This window comes from Papio anubis, chromosome 4, assembly GCF_008728515.1.
Source record: "Papio anubis isolate 15944 chromosome 4, Panubis1.0, whole genome shotgun sequence".
Classification (NCBI taxonomy): Eukaryota; Metazoa; Chordata; class Mammalia; order Primates; family Cercopithecidae; genus Papio; species Papio anubis.
The window spans coordinates 41,538,437-41,555,965 of record NC_044979.1 but is presented as its reverse complement, the minus strand read 5'-3'; the positions used below and the strand labels follow the sequence as shown (position 1 = coordinate 41,555,965).

Below are 17,529 nucleotides of genomic sequence, written 5' to 3'. Positions count from 1 at the left end.
GAAACAAATTTACCGCCTATAATTAGACTTGGGCAAGAACCCTTTGGGGTGCTTTCTTAGAATTGTTCTTTATTAGAGCACAGGCTACTTTCACTTACAGGCTGAAAGGTACATATTTCAGTGCAATAACTACATTAAATTATTTTAATAATCTGTAGTAACTCATAACACGGTGTTGTGGTATAGTGACAGATATAAGGCTCTTTAGGGTCCGTGTGCACCTCATTTTTCAAGTGGAGCTGTATTTCATTGTTATTAGCATGCCCTTTTATTAATGGTTGCTGCAGCAAATATATTAACAATCAAAATAGAAGCTGGACAACCTAATGCCAATGCAAGGCAGAAAACAGAGAACCATTCGGTGATTCAATATGTCAAGAGGAGTGTGACTTTTTGAACCACACAGCTGGGAGAGCAAACCACCTTTTCGCATTGAAGCCCTGCTTGTTTCCGTTTGTCATTCAGTGTTAAAATTTATTATACGTCCCTTGCAATATTTGCTCTGCTAGTCTCATTATTAAAAATCAGGAAAACATATCTACACCATATTAAATGGCACTTACCTCAGCCTTCAGAAAATATTTACCCCCCAAACCTCTAACCATCAAAAAAGGAATCAATCATGCCCTGTAGTTAGGTAAAATCAATTACATGACTATTCGCCATAGGTAGCAGGTAGTCCTCCCCAGAGGAAATATGATGGTTATGAGAGCTATTTTAAAGAGTCCCAGCTTATACTATATAGATTAGAGATATTCTAAGTGGAATTGAGATGTTTTGTAAAAGAAGGTGACTAATACACGCTAATGTGACTTAATCTCAGGTAGTGGCTTTCAGATAAATAAAACTTTTATTATATCCATTTTACACTTTAGGAAAATACCTTTTCCATCGTTACCCCATTTATCTTCTAAAGCTTCATTTGGGATTTAGAAGCCAGTGCCCATGTTTAGAGAGATCACATAGAGGAGGAAATTCCCAAAAGCTTAAGTATGTAGCACTAGTCTTATTTTTTAAGGAGAAAGAAGAGACATTTTATGAGGTGGTCTGTTACGGGAAAGGCATGGAAGATGGGGATGATAGTATATCAGGTAACCAGACAGTACTTTGAAAGCAACAAGAGAAATAAATTGTCTAGGTGCAGAGTTCATGCTGGTATAACTTGGAAACAATTACATGTTGACTGAAAGAAAACAAATCACAATCTGCTTCATTTCAGAAATAATTTCCAAAGTAAAAATATGACTTTTCTAAATATTTGTCATTTATTATTCAAACACATTACTAAATAGCTAGATGTTCCTTTATTTAAATTAAAAATTTAGCACATTGACTGGTTTTTCATTTTACCCCCAGATGGTTTGGTACCATGTAGATATAGCCCTAAGATGTTTTCAGTTAAGTGTTTAGATGAATCACTAAAATGTTATGTGTGAAGTAGTAGCACATTTCAAGAGCTGGCTTTGTAACAAAACAAATTTTGATCTTGGGCCTCTTCTTAGAAAGATTCTTTTTAAAGCTATCACAAAATGAAACAAAATCCAAATCTAAGTGGTGACATCTACATTTCCCAATGTGTTGCTATTGAAGTTTCTCTAATTTTTGTATGGAGATAAATCAAGCAATGTCTGTTAAGTACATAGGCACAGTTTTTATTTGGGGTAGAGGGATTGTTACCTAGGAAGGCAAAACTCTAGAAGCTAGGATTTCTTGAAGGTTATGGGTTGTTTGACTCTCTTTAAAGTATTTGCTTTATAAAAAAATATTTATAAGGATGAGACCTAATTACCTTTGTGTTTTCTAAGGCTAATTCTAGAATTTTGGAGGTGCATTCTTGCAGGAATATTTTTAGATTTGCTAGTTCTGTCCTTGTTTCTCTGCCTGTGACTGGTAACTGTCTGTTGAATGAGTAAATTACAAATGTTTCTAAAAATTGTTCTGTCTTACTCTGACTCTCTAAAGCCAAGCAGGCAAATTTTCTCCATTTCTCTATGACCATGGGACATTTTGGTAATTTTATGTTCTTCTTATAAATGGTCTTGCCTGTTGTCTTTCCTATTCATCTATGAGCATATTTAGGTGTCCACAACTCTAAGATGTAACTTTCTCTCTAAGCAACTAATTGTAGAAATCTTTGGATAGCTTCATTGGAATTTCTTGATTATTTCCAAGATGAGCTGCTTTAGGCCAAATTCAGCCCTCCCATAACCAACACAAAATCATCACTGACAGTTATAATAGTTTGCATAAATGTTTGAGAGGGAACCTGGCCTTCTGTGAAGAATGGAAAGAAATTGTGTAGCATGAGTGGTTTAAGTTCTGAGTACTTTGGCAAAGTATCCTGCTTCATCTGAAAAAAAATCTGATGGAAGTATGAGTTAGAATCTCTTATTTACCTGAGGCCTAGACTAAGTTAAACTAGTTCTGTTTCCTCCAGTCCTGTCACCCAGGCTGGAATGCAGCAGCAAGATATTGTCTCACTGCAACCTCCTCCTCCCAGGTTAAGTGATTTTCATGCCTCAGCCTCCCAAGTAGCTGGGATTAAGGGCATGTACCACCACACCCATGGGGTTTCACCATGTTGGTCAGGCTGATCTGGAACTCCTGACCTCAAGTGATCTGCCTACCTTGGTCTCCCAAAGTGTTGGGATTACAGGAGTGAGCCTGGCTGTTGCCTCTAGTTCTAACCTCCTTCCTCTCAGTAATTCTACAGCTCTGAAGAAACTAATAGTGTCAAGATTAAGTTACAGTATTTTATGAATGAATCCCCAGCTTTGATGGATATATTTTCTTTAGGATCACTGGTCAATATTGCTTCCTTTGATATGTGATCTAAAGGTTTTATTCAAATATGTAGACACCTTAATACATCCAGAGATGATCATATTATAAATGAGATGCATATCTAATTTGAAATCATCGCAAAGTGGTTGTAAGCACTTTGAAAAAAAATCCTGATATGTTTTAAACACTGAGAGCCATGCATAATCTATCCAAAGATTACTCGTTCTAGATATTTGCAAACTCTCTTTGACAAGGTCCAGTTTCTTTAATTGATTCACTGTGAGATAATCTAGGTGAAGTCTTAAAATTCCATGAAGCTGAAATTTATTATTAACCTTTCAAAAATTTGCGATGTCATATCGAAACTCCAAAAGGAATGCAGAAGAATATAGTTCTTAAACTAGAGAATAAAATTGCAGAATATCGCAGTAAATTAACTTTAGGGATACTCTAAGAATGAGAGTACTACGCCCTTGGGGGATTTTAGAGACATTCAGTTATGCATTTGGCCTCATAAAACCCTAGGGCTGTGATGATTACATGATAGAAACACCCTCTGTTAAGCATTACCAAGTGCACAGTCTGGATGATTTTCTTAGGAATTGGGGGGGGTAGGCAAAAAACAAGTATAAAGTTTCCTATTTTGGGGGTTTGCACATAAACTGCTGTGTTATCAGTCAGATTTTCTAATAGCAAATGGGCTGTGGTAGTTCTTGGAGAATGCTAATAATGGCAGGTTAGCAGATGGGCATTATTTGAAAATAAAATATGATTTTCAATTAATTTTCTTTAATTTTGCATTAGCTAGTGAGCTACTTTCCATATTCAGAACTTTTAAGACGTTTGCTACGTAATTAGAACATGTTTAAGGTTCCTGTTAAGGAAGAAAAAACCTCTATGGATTCATGTTTCCCACCTCTATCCCCCATAGCTATCCTTATTGCTTAAAATGTAACTGGAAAATAATAAGTACCCACTACAAGTTTATCCACTCATTCATCATAATGAATGGACAGGGCCCGCAATACACAAGGCACCAAGCAAGGTACAGGGAATATAGGTTAGTTTCTGCTCTTAAAGAATTTATAATCTGTTGGGAGGAAAAATGTTGAATTTAGTCACAGAGTGACTCAAGGCTGAGTAGCTGAATGGAAGGTGAAAAGTGGTGAGTAGAGATTTGTCTCTGCTTCTTAATAACACTTACGTGGTGTTTTTGCAATGCTGATCATCTTTTGCTGAGAAAAGATTTGAAGATTCTATCCTGATGATCTGCTCAAATTCTTCTGAAGGAAGCCCCAGAAAGACAAGGAAAAAGTCAAAAGAGACTTGTGGCTCCTTCTCTCGTCTCTTAGAGACAAAATCTGAACCTGGAGGATGTGCCGTATTGAAGGGATGGACAGAGCAAAGAGTGAAAAGACAACAACCTGGGGTTCTACTTCTTCCTTTTAATTCACCTCTTGTAAGCCTCTAGACATGTTCCTTGATTTCTCTAGTCCTCACCTATAAAACAGGGACAATGACGCCCAACAGAACAAACTTCTGACGGAAGAAAATGCAATAGAAGATAAGCAGGGTTTCTGAAGACAGGGTGAGGGGAGCTGTGCATGAGTAGAGAGCCATAGGGCTGGGTGAAGGCAGGGGACTTACTTCGGAGTAGGACCCTGCCAAAGAGGCTGTGATCCCTGTCCAGGGTGTTGCAATTCCAGCGGTGCTGGCGGAACTGGTGCTGGCATTCTGCTGTCCACTCAGCCACGCCCTGGCTAATGGCACGCATCACATCTGGATGTCTGTGACACAGCTGCCGCTGGCTGCTCACCAGGCCTGGCACATTATCGCACATCACCCTGGAGGAGCCACCTGTAGCTCTCATGTACCTATAAGGGACAAACCAACACAGAGGTGAGGGCAACATGAACAGAGAGGCCTGACTCGGTGTTCCTGGGAGACTAAGGAGTTCAAAGCACTTTTCAAATATGAATTCCTTATCCTTCTGGTGGTATTAGAAAGCAAGGGTTTTTACTTTTTAATGTAGTGGAGAAACAGCCAAGGCAGGCAGGCATAGTGAGTGATCTTGCAGAAGTCATCCCCAAAATGCTGTGATGACTTCTGTTGGACATGAAGCTAGGTCCACCAGATGATGCTCTGGGCGGGGGGACAGAGGCAAGGTCGGCATCTGGGGAAATGAATGATGGGTAAGAAGCAATGTGTCTTAGGGAGAATGTGTGGAAGACTTTTCTCAAGAAGGTTCAGATCTCAGTGACACAATGTGTCTGGACTTGGCTTTGAGGGAAGCTGACCTTAGAAGCTCTTCGTTCCCATTTATTTGACAGAATGTCTTAAGAACTGTCTGTATCTGTCTAATCAACACCTGCTGGTATCTGATGTTACACTCTCCTCACAGACAGGCTGTTCTTTCCTTACTGAAGAGCCTTTTAAACATTTCCATTTTGTAGCTCTTTTTGGCTTTTATAAAGATCCTTTGGAAAAAATTCTTTCTATTGTTATTAAGGACACTAAATGTTTGGAAGAATCAAACAGTGTTATAGCTCCATAAAGTACTTTTTGAAAAGAAACTTTAACAAAAAATTACATCATCATCTCTACCCAGATGTTCTCTATTAGTCGTGAAATGTTTAGAAAGGTACCTTTTATATAACCCAAGCTGCCATAGGTGTCTTTTGAAGCGATCAAACAAGGAGAATGTCTTTTTCTTGTATTTTCATTATTTTATATGATCATAAAATCGTTACAGCTGTGACTTCCAAAAAATATATTTAAGTGACAGCTGAGAGACAATGTGACAAAAAGCCCGAGCAATAAATAATGTTTATACACCCATGGAAACAGAAATAGTCATTTTATTGAAAAATGGTCAGTCTGATAAATCAATCTTTGATCCTGTGTCAGCAATGTCAAGGCTAAACGCCTCCCTGTTCAAAGCCGGCTTAGGAAGGAATTGAACCCCTCTTCCCATCAGCGCATTGCCTTCCTCCTTTGAAGAGCTCCAGTGTCTTCCTAAACATTTCCCTGCTCTAGACTGTAACTGAGCTGAGACCCCTTACCAGATTCTTTAAAAATTAGCCCACAATAACGGGTCTCTCTGAATCAATATTTTAATATCTGTTCTGAAACTTTTAGGTGCAAGGAAATTACAGGGCTATCAACTCTATCTCTTTCCAAGACCAGAAAGTCGGCAGATGAAAAACAGTTTCTAGATGGGGAGGGAATCTGCCTTTGGAACTTTTAGCGACCTGTTATGGTTCAACATTCCATCACTATGCAAAAATAAATAAATTGCAGACCAAAGTACAAAGGAAAGCAGCAAAGTTACTCTTTGCGGGGACGGTTGTGAACAGGGTAACATCTTAGAGACAGACCCGGGGTTGTAGCTTTGCATTAAAGCCATAGTCTCTACCTGGAGGCAGCAAAATGTTCTTCCGCCCCACTGGGGTGAACCTGGAATGTGGAAGGACGGGAAATAATACAAAATCACACGCTTTGGGTTCTACAACTCCTGACTGCCTGAATTGGCCCGTCGATTTACCTTGAGGCAGTTTTGGGAGGGGGGTGGGGCGGGGGAGGCGGTTGTAGTTTTCAAGGTGAATTTACACACACACACACACACACACACACACACACACACACACACACACACACACACGTCTGTGCTAGAGCTGGAGACCGGGCTAGCATGTCTCTCAACAGGGTAAGAAATTGGCTGATTTTGCTGTCGCTCAGCTGGATCCAAATAAACCAAACATCGGAACTCTCATTTGGTGGGGGAATGTGGTTTTATGGAGTTGTCAAAGCTGAAATGATCTTCTGGGAAAAGAGAAAGGGCTCACCATGGGGCGATAAGAGGGCAGTAGCCAGGGTTCGGGCCAGAATCCGAGACTGCTGCGTCCGCGGGGAAACGCAGCCAGGAAGGGTCTATGTGGCCAATGAGGTCCCCACTCCGATCTCCAAAATAGCCCCGCGGTCGCGCGCGTGTACTTACCACCATGAAGAGTTGACCTCGGGGGTGAGCCAGGTCAAGAGCAGAGGGAGCCAGAGCCAGATTCCACCGAGAGGGGCGTTCATATTAACCCCCTTGCGTCTGCATCAGGTCAGACTCCGTGTGCGGGCGCCATGCGTGCCCAGAGCAGAAGCGCTCAGCTCCGGGAGCGCCTCGTCACGGCCGCCGGCGCCTCGCCGCGCCCCCGCCCCCCGCTCGCGTCTGCGACGAGTGGCGAGACTCGCTGATAAAGTTTCAAACGATGGGCCCGGCGAGCGATAAAGGCCAGCCCGGGCCGCCTCGCCCACAGCCCAATTCCCCAGGCGCGGCGAGCGCCTGCAGCCCCAAAGCTCTGCGCGCCTCCCGCGCGCCCCTGTCCGCTCAGCTCCCCTCCGGGCGCAGCCGAGGGAGGGGGTGCTGCGCGTGGCGGGGGTGGGGAGAAGCGCGGGGTTTTAGACAAGGGTGCATGAAATGATGGCAAGAGATGTCTGGGGATGAGGTGAGGCGGGGAAGGGGGAACACCGCTGCATGGTTACGAGCACACGCGAATACAGGCACCTTTAGGGAAGCTGGGGCAAAGAGCATCCGTGGGCTGTAGGAGCGCGCGGTCCGGATTGCCGAGGCCATCCGCTGGCAAACAAGTCCCTGAGCGTGCAATGTGGGGCAACGAGGAAGGGGGCTGGGGGATAAGGAGATTACTATGCATGGGATACAAGAATCCAGAGATGATTCTCAACTCATTGCTTTGCTTCTCTCCCTGACGCTGGGATGAAGAGCTAGCACTTGTAAATTTGGAGCTGCCGCGTCTATGCAGGGCAAGATTAGGGAGGGGCCAGGCCTCAGCGAAATGACCTGTTGGCTTTGATTCCTTGGTGCTGGGCTTATATACAGAGCCCATAGGGAGGGGAACTTGGAGGGTACATGACCCTCGGGACCTAACCCAGCAGTATCTGCCAAAGTACCCAGGAAAGATGCAGTTTTTACGCACATCCAGCTCCTCTCCGGAGCTGCGGAGCGCAAAAGATCACCTAGAGAGGAACCGAGGCAGCCAGGCGTTCGCCGGGGGTGTGCGCCCTTGCACCTCCCGCCGCCCGGGCGCTCAGCCTGTGCGCCTTGTGGAGGTTAAGGGACCCTCGGTCCTGGACCTGGGCCCCCGCCCAGCCAAGAGAGAGGGGCTCGGGCCCGCGGGTGGAGCATTTTGAGCAGTAGCTGGCTTGTAGCAGCGCCGTTTATCACCGGAAAGGAAGGAAGACCAGGAACTCGTGGCGGCCGTGAACTGTTCCATTGCTCTTTTCCTGGGGTGGAGGGACTCACTGCCCGCCCGAGGAGCGTGCTCTGGGGAATAGAGTGTGCGCCTGTGTGTGTGGGGGGGAGGCGAATTGTTCGCAGGGCGTGGGGGAGGGGGTGCCGCCCAGATCGGAAGGACGGGCTCTCCCTCTCTCCCGCCCACCCTCGGGCCTGGGCTGGCCAGAGCGTCAGCCCTCGCCGGCCACTAGCGCGGTGAGAGGCTGGACGAGGCGAAGCTCAGAGACGCCAAAAACCTGAAAGATGCTGTCATCGCCACCCCCTTCCCCCACGCTGGTCCCTGGCAGGTCCGGCCCCTCCCAGGCTGACCCAGATACATCCCCGTTTGGGTCCGGAAAGGGAGGGGAGGGAAACAAGCACCGCGCCACCCACGACTCGGGAAGAGGAGGGCTCCTCGCCAGGGCCGCTCCGTATCGCTGGGCCGCGACCCAGGGAAGTTCTGCTTGGTCTGCGTCGGTCGGGCGGGCGGGAGGTGCAGGGAGGGTGCATGCGGCGGCAGGCGGCGGGGCGGGGGAGAGTTTCTGCTCGCCGTGTGTGCACGCCGGCCATGGGGAGGGTATGATAGGCACCGGAGAGCAACACGTCTCTCATGTACCTCCATGCGTCTGCTCACAAACCTCCTTCCCCCATGAAGCAGGGGAATAAACTAAAGCTTACCTCCACCCTTCTTTGTCCCGCAGTTTCTTGAAATTAATCGAGACACTTGGGAAAGAAAAGGTGGTTGGCTCCGAGGAACCATAAACATTGCCAAAATCCAAAATTTCACTTCTGCCGTGAATAAAGTAGGAGTGTGGATGTGTATGTTGGGAAAGGTAGGCAGTTGTATGATTCTCTCATGGAGAATACGATTTGAAACCACCTAAAAACTCCAACTCAAGTTCCACCCATCTCAGCACATCGTGTCCTCACAGCTAAGGGGTGTTAGAAGTACATGGAATGTGACCATCAGCTTACAGGCCTTTCCTCTCCGCCCGGGGAATTAGTGAGTGGCCAGGAGACCTGCCCTTCAGTTGATGGTGAGGCCAATGGAATGACCTAAACCTGAAACAGACCTCCTGGAAAAGGAATGGACCATCCCCAAAAACTAATTACATCCACGCCAGAGGACCTCATCCTGGGGCAGGAGGAGGAGGAGTGCCACATGTCTCGCAGAGAAGAAATTGGTTTTGGTGAAAGGCAAAAGGCTGAAAGTGTTCGAGTGAAGCTAAATCCAGATGTGAAAAAAGGGTCCACCCAAACACCCCTTCCTGACCTGTCTAGAGGCCGTCTGGACTCAATGACTTGTCTCTTCCAGATCTGTGATTCCATTTCCCTCCCATTCTCCACCCCTTTCACTTATGAACCGTTACTTAGCTCCAGCATAACTTCTTGTCGTGCCAAGAAGGCCTTTACTCACTCCTTGTCTGTAGTTATTCTCTCAATGGACCCGTTCACTTTGAAGATAAGGTGTTCACTAGTAGACATAGTTAGGAAATGCTCAAGAAAATTAGGAGGAAAGAAGGTTACAGCAAACCTTACTTATTTTACAATCAAAACTACCATCCTAAAGAAGAGTTAATAAATAATGAAGTAAACTGCATATGACTTCAGCCTCGCTATAGCAGATGATGAGGTAAGGAAAGAAAGGGTCACAGTGTCTTTAGATTTATTAATTTAAACATCTGATTTTTGATTTCTTCAATGAGAAATCTCAGAATTGACTGTAAAATTCATTTACAGTATACAGAACCCAATTCTGTTTCTGGAGCTTAATGTTAGTTTGCTTATAACTTCTGTATAGCACTGTAGCCAAATGAGTCAGTCTATTTTCTTAGTTAGATCCATTGTTTGTCTAATCTCCCAGGGCAGTGTAAGAGAACTCATTTACTACTGAGCCATCTCCACCCTTTAAAAATGGAGAGTTACTTCTCAACCAAATAGTCGTTTGTCTTGCAGTCTGAACTGGCTTTTTCTTCAGGCAATAACTCCTAAGATAGCCACTCACTAACCAAAGGATAAGTGATAGTATCAATCATTTAAATCTCAGTGTGCCTTTAAATTAAAGTGTACCAAAGTCTTTTGCTTCCAGCCATGAGAGAGTAACAAGTACCTGAGTAGCTCTCCTTCTCAGGTATTGGACAGTAGGCCCCACACGGCTGTGATCCTTGAGAGAAGGGAAACATATTGAGTTTGCTCCACAACTATCCTGTAATTGTCCAGGTTTTTCTGCTGAAGAGAAAAACGTTTTTCTAGAATGTAGGAAGGTAGAACACAGGTAAGGCAGAAGTTTCAGTTAAGGGGGGAGAGACTGGAGTTTTGGGTTGTTGAAGCAGCTGAAATTTCTGAAGATAGGTAGTTATGGAAAAGGGACTCCCCCACAAGTCTACATGGAGATTCACCACCAGTCCTTGGCCAACAGCTGAGCTGAATATAGACATGACAAAACTCTGCAAGGCCTAACACAGATTACCTGCTGCATGTAGTACATTGTTGAGAGACATTGGAGTTCCATCGCAGCAGGGCAGCGAGACCTCATTGAGCACTTCAGGGATTCAATTGAGATGCTAGAAAGGCCTTGCCTTAAAAGCAACAATCAGGCGATAAAGCATGTCTTAGAGCAAAATTCAAAATCTTGTTTCTCCATAGCACAAACTGTAACGAAGAATAATATGAAATCAGACAGGACCAGGGAAATTTATGAGAATGAAACAACACCCATTAAAAGAAAACAACATGATACAGACTCCCTACAATGGATAATTAACAACAAAAAATTTAATAGGCTGGACATGATGGTGCACGTCTATAGTTCCAGCCACTTGGGAAGCTGACAAGGGAGGATCACTTGAGCCCAGGAGTTCAAAACCAGCCCAGGGAAACACAGCAAGACTCTGTTTCTAAACAAACCAACCAACAAACCCAACAAACAAATATAGACAAGTGAAAAACACACAAAAGTGACCTATACTGAAGAGAAAGCAGTCAATAGAAACTGATCCTGACATGGCCCAGATATAGGAGGAATTGGCAGGAAAGAATAAGTAACTATTATAAATATGTTCAGGTATTTAAAGGAAAATGAATGAACAAGTGGAAAATGAACAAATAGAGAATCACAGTAGAAAAATGGAAGCCAAAAGAAAGAAATGAAAATTCTAAACCCCATTAGTATAATTATCTAATTTGCAAAATTTGTACTTTCTGAAATGGAATTCCAGAAAGAAAGCAGAAAGAAAATGGGGCAAAAAAAAAAATTTGGAAATAATGCCCCAAATTTGGCCCAGATGATGGGAAGCATAAATTTACCAATCTAAGAAAGGTGGAAAATCCCCAAAAGAATAAATAATCAGCATATCACACTGGCACACACCAAACTATTTAAAACCATAGATGAAAAATCTCTAAAGCAGCCAAAGGAAAAAGATATATTAAATATAGGAGAACAAGAATATGAATTACACCTGGCTTTTAATCAGCAATAATGGAAGTCAGAAGACAATGGAATGACATCTATAACATGCTAAAAGAAAAAAAACATCCACATAGACATCTATAATCAGTGAAAATACCCTCTGAAAATGAAGTGGAACTCTTTTCTTGCTGCTTCTTCTTCACTTAACCTTAGGAATAAGAACCACATTGCATGAATACGAGCAAAATGAAAACAGAACAGCCTGAATGAAGTCTAAAGCCAACCCTAGACAGGATCAAGATTTTCCAGTGGTACTTTTTTTGCTATCCAAAAAAAACCTCCACCATCCATGTTTTGTTTTTTTTTTTAAGACAGAGTCTTGCTCTGTTGTCCAGGCTAGAGTGCAGTGGCATGATCTCAGCTCACTGCAACCTCTGCCTCCCTGGTTCAAGCAATTCTCCCTGCCTCAGCTTCCCGAGTAGCTGGGATGACAGGTGCTCACCACCACACCTGGCTAATTTTTGTAGTTTTTAGTAGAGACATGGTTTTGACATGTTGGCCAGGCTGGTCTTCATCTGCTGACCTCAGGTGATCTGCCCACCTTGGCCTCCCAAAGTGGTGGGATTACAGGCAGGAGCCACCACATCTGGCCAACTCCACCCTCCTTAAAGGAACATAGTATCATTCAGGATCTCCACAAATTTTCAGCAAATTAAAAATTATTTTTTAAAACCCCAAACAAAACAAAACCTAGGAAAAAAAAAACAGAAAACAGAAATGGACCCACAGGTAATTTAGAGTTCTGACTTATCTGAGAGGGACTCCAAAATAATTAAAAATGTTAAAAAAAAAAAAAAAAAAAAGAACAGACAATTTTAAGAGAGAGTTGGAATCCAGACAGAAAACTTAACTAAAAATCCAGGACTACGGAGAGGAGAACAGAAGCAGTTACTGCAATTAAGAATTAGATAAATGGGTTGAGGATCTATCTATAATCAGCAGAACAGTGGATTAGTAAGCCAGAAGAGAGGTCAATATTAAATATCCAGATTAATGCACAGAGAGTATTAAAAGTATAGAAAATATGTAAAAGAAAAAGATAAATATGATAGAGTGAAAACGTCTAACCTAATTGCAATTAGAGATCTAGATGAAGAAGAGAGAATGGGACTAAAGAAATATTTAAATAACTACCCATTGAGAATTTTCCAAAACTGATGGAAGAAATCAAACCACATATTCAAAAAAACAAAAACAAAAAAACCAAAAAACCCCTACAAACTTGTAGCAGGTTAAATACAGAGAAAACTACGTTCAGGCACATCACACATACATTTCTGACAAAGGCAAAAAGAAAATATTAAAAGTTGCCAGAGGGGGAAAAACATTAATTTGAGGAGAGAAATCACAAGATATGGCTGACTTTTCAACAGAAACTATTGAAATCAGAAGATGGTAGAATGGCATCTTTGAAAAAGAGGTGGAGTGGGGAAGGATACTGCCAACTTGGAATTCTAGAGTCATTGCAAAGAGTCTTAAAAATGAAGACAAAATAAAGATGCTTTCAAACAAAAGGTAAGAAAATCCCTTATTAGCAGAGTTAATAATTATTAAGCCAGTTATTTAAGCTGAAGGACAATGATCCCAGACGGAATTATAGAATCAGAGTCCCCTGCTGGTTTTTGTGTTAATGATGTCATATATTTTCTTCTACACATTTTAAACTTTAAAAGATACTATAATCATTGTTTTAACTGTCAATACTATTTTATATTTATCTATTAATTTACCTTTCCCAATACGCATATTACGTTTTGCAATTCCATAATTCCATCTGGGCTCATTTTATGTACTACTGAATGGTGGTGAGTCTCCCATTTTGCTTTTCTTCTGCTATTCTGCGGCCTGGACACAAGGCAGCAAAACCGTGAAGTGGGAGCTGGCATGGACAGAGAGGCATACAAGAAAGGTGTCTGGATTAAAGGAGTGTGAAAGAGATTTCTAACATACTCACAGTGAGTGGGAGAAGTTCCCTGGGTTCCTCCCTTTTAATTCTTTCACATCCCACACCCCTAGGCAAACCCATGCCAATGTTGGCAGCAGTGACAGTAGCAGCAGTGAGAGCCCACTGGTGCTTAAAATTCTGAGAAATGGGAAACTTTCTGTCCAGAGAAACTGTTCCCAAAAAGATGAGATGAAATTCCATAGCTTTTTTCCCCCCTCTTTCCTTCTGCCATGTGGTCGTAGACATGGGTGTAGTACAGGAAATGTATGGCAGAGTGAGATGACTAAAGCCAAAGTTTCTGGCTAGAGGACCAAAAAGAGGAGTCCTTGAAAATCAGAAAGTACTTAGGAAGTCAGGAGAAATGAGAATCTTGGGAAAGCAATCATATAAAGTTATATGTGAAGTCCTGTGCTTACCCTGTAGGTTATGTACATGTGGATTTGCCCCTAATGATCATATCAAAAACTTTCAGAATAGAACTATGGGATAGACCACAATCCAGGTCCAAGACAAGATAATGGGTTTTACACATGAGACAGGCATGAATAGCATTACAAGGCCTTTGAAAACTGAACTAACATCAGAACCAGAACCCACATAAGGCTGGTCAGAAATTGTGGCCTGAACTCAATTAGGTTGATCATATGTTGAAACAAGAATATCAACATTCCACATAGATAGGATTTAAATAAGACCCGGAGTCTCTTAACATTCTATTCTGAATGTCCAGGATACAAGAAAAATTACTTGGCATACAAAGAACTAGGAAAATTGCAACTCGAATAGAAAAACAGTAAAGAGACACTACTGCCTAGATGACAAAGATGTTGAAATTATCAAAGACCTAAAATCAGCTATTATAAAAATTCTTCAAGAAGTAAGGATGAGTACTCTTGACACAAATGGATAATATAAAGTCTCAGTAAATAAACAAAAAATTTAAAGAGGAAACACACGGAAATTTCAGAACTGAAAAATTTATTAACTGAAAACTCTATCTCAATGGATAGGGGTAATAACAAAATGGAGATGACAGAGAAAGACGTGAATGAACTTGAAAATAGATCAGTGGAAGTTATCTAATCTTAACAGCAGAGGAAAAAATATTGAAAAGAAATGAAGAGATCCTTGGGAAATCTCTGGAATAATACTCCAAGGTGCAACACTGTGTCACTGGAATCCAAGAAAGAGAGGGGAAACAGTCCACTGCAGCAAAAAATATTTGCAGAAATGGTTAAATACTTACTAAATTTGGCCAAAGGCATAGACCTAGAGATTCAAAAAGCTCAGCAAATCCAAAGAGGATACCTCCAAATAAATTAATGCTGAGATACATAAAAATAAAATTGCTGAAAACTAAAGGCAGAGACAAAGTCTTATAAACAAACAAAGACAAATGATGCATTACTTATGGAGAACAAAGGGGAATGATGATTTAAATTACTTTAGATTTTTCATCACAAATTATGAAAGCAGAAGAAAGTGGAACAACATTTTTTAAAGCACTGATAAAAAGAACCATCAGCTCAGAATGCTATATACAAAGAAAATATCCTTAGTGAAAGTGAAATAAAGACATTCTCAGATGAAGGAAAACAAAGACAATTCATTGTCAGTAGACCTGTTCTACAATACTTGCTAAAGGAAGTTCTTCAGACAAAAGAGAAATGATATAAAAAGGAAACCTGTAAAATATGAAGGAAAGGCAAGAGAAATGGTAAATAGCTGAATAAAAGTTACAGACTCTTCTAGTCCTCTCCAGTTCTGTAAGAAGGCAGAAAAGGGGAAACAGGATTGAAAAACCAAGATAACACATAGAAAACAAATAATTACATGATATACTTAAATCTAAACATACCCATAATTATACAAAATATGCAAGATCAAAACACAGGTTTTTTTCAAAATTGATGTATTTATTATAATAAACACAAAATTCAGGAACAACAATAATAGGTGGTATTTGGTGATAGAAATGATACTTAAAAAATAGAAGTGGTATAAACAGGAAAACAGGCAGTAACACAGTTAGAACCATGAGACATCATTAATACTAAACCACAATCTATGAAGAGAGGAGATAAATAAAAGAGTGATAGCTGAGTTTGAAATGAGATATTACCACCTACCAACCAGAATAACTAAAATTTTATCGATCAATCTGACAATGCCAACTGTTAAGATATGAAACAAATGGAACTCTCACTTCTTGCTAGTTGAAGTAAAAGTGATAAAGCCACTTTGGAAAACTGACAGAATCTACAAACTCTGACCACATGCATTCATATTGTTTAACAAGTCCACTCTAATTATATACTCAACCAAAATGCAAACACAACAATTCTAAAACAGAGATTTTCTGAATGGATAAAAACACAAGTATATGCTGTCTACAAGACATTCACTTCAAATACAATTATACAGGTAGGTAAAAAGGAGAAGTACACAAAAGGATAAATGACACAAACACTAATTAAAAGAAAGGCAAAGTTGATATATCAATATTAAAGTAGATATCTAACCAAAATAACAGTTAGCTAGGATAATGAGGGAACATGACATAATGATAAAATGGTCAATTCACCAAGAAGACATACTGTCCCTAAATGTGTATAGACCAAACAATAGATCTTCAAAACATATGAAGCAAAAATCTGACAGAACTGAAAGGACAACACAGACAAATGCACAATTACAGTTAGAGATATCAACATTCCTCACTCAGTAATTGATAGAACAAATAGGAAAATCAGGAAGATACAGAAAAACTCAACAACGCCATCAACCAATTGAAATTAGTTGACAGTTATACAACACCTCCCACTACAACAACAGAATATACATTCTTTACAAGTGCATATGAAATATTCACTAAGATGGATCATAGGCTGGATAATAAAACAAATCTTGACAAATTAAAAGAATCAAAATCATTCAAACAGTTTCATGTTCATTACAGAATTAAATGATAAATCAATAAAAGAAAGGGAACAGAAGAATCTCTAAACTCTTGGAAACCAAGGAATACACTTCTAATCATCTTTGGATCACAAAAGATGTCTCAAGGGATGTTAGAAAATATTTAAAGTGAATAAAAATGCATTATTTTGAAACTATTTAATATAGATTCTAAGAAGTCAAGAATACATATTGTCATCTCCTGGGTAACCACTAAAAACTAACAAAATATATAACTGTTCCAGTTTTCTATTGCTGTATAACAAACCACTCCAAAACTTGGCACTTCAAAACATCAATTTATTATTGTCTTTCACAGTTCTGCAGGTTGACCAGACTTAGCTTGGTGGTTCATGCTTGGGATCCTTCATATCGTTTCAGGGGTTGCAGCTGGGACTGGATTCATCTGAACGATTGACTGGGCTGGAGGTCCCATGTGGTTTTTTAACTCCTATGTCTTGCAGCTGTCATCCTCTTCATGGCCTGGATTTCTTACAAGCTGGCATAGGACTCCAAGATGGAGGAGGTAAAAGTTGCCAAACTACTTAAGAACTACACCTGAATCTCATCAAAGCAGTCCCAGGACCTGCACAGATTCAAGAGAGTGAGAAATAAACTCTGCTTCTTGATAGGAGAGTAATAAAGTAACACTAAAGGAGAGCATGTGGCAATAGGAAATATTATTGTTGCCATCTCTGGAAAACAGTCTTCTACAGTCTTCCCTTTGGACAGAACAATTCACATTCCTTCCACATGGGTGAAATAAACCCACTCTCTCTCCCAAGTCCCCTAAATTCTTATTCCAATATGGCATTGGCTTGAAGTCCAGGACCTTGTCATCTAAATCAATTACAAATGCAGATAAGGCTCCTCAGGTGCAGATCCTAAAATCTTTATGAAAATACAACAGGCATAGAACAGTCATCACAATTTTGGAGAAAAACAACTTGGGAGATTTACATTATGAGATATCAAGCTTACTTACTATAAACTGTAATAATTAGGGGAAGGTGATATGGCACAAGAATAGTCAAATAGGCAAACGAAACCTAATAAGAGTGCAAAAATAGACCCATATATAGGACCAACTTC

At 41.1% G+C, this 17,529-nt stretch overlaps 1 protein-coding gene across 1 annotated transcript in view; it reads right to left on the bottom strand.

Annotated features, from left to right (window-relative positions):
* Positions 1-7,165, bottom strand: part of WNT2 (Wnt family member 2) — a 44,320-nt gene extending 37,155 nt beyond the window's left edge. The window contains 2 exon segments of the mRNA NM_001168718.1: positions 4,432-4,658; positions 6,782-7,165. Of these exon segments, the coding sequence (NP_001162189.1) occupies positions 4,432-4,658; positions 6,782-6,864 (310 nt within the window). The 5' untranslated portion in view covers positions 6,865-7,165.
* Positions 7,166-17,529: the final 10,364 nt, after the last annotated feature.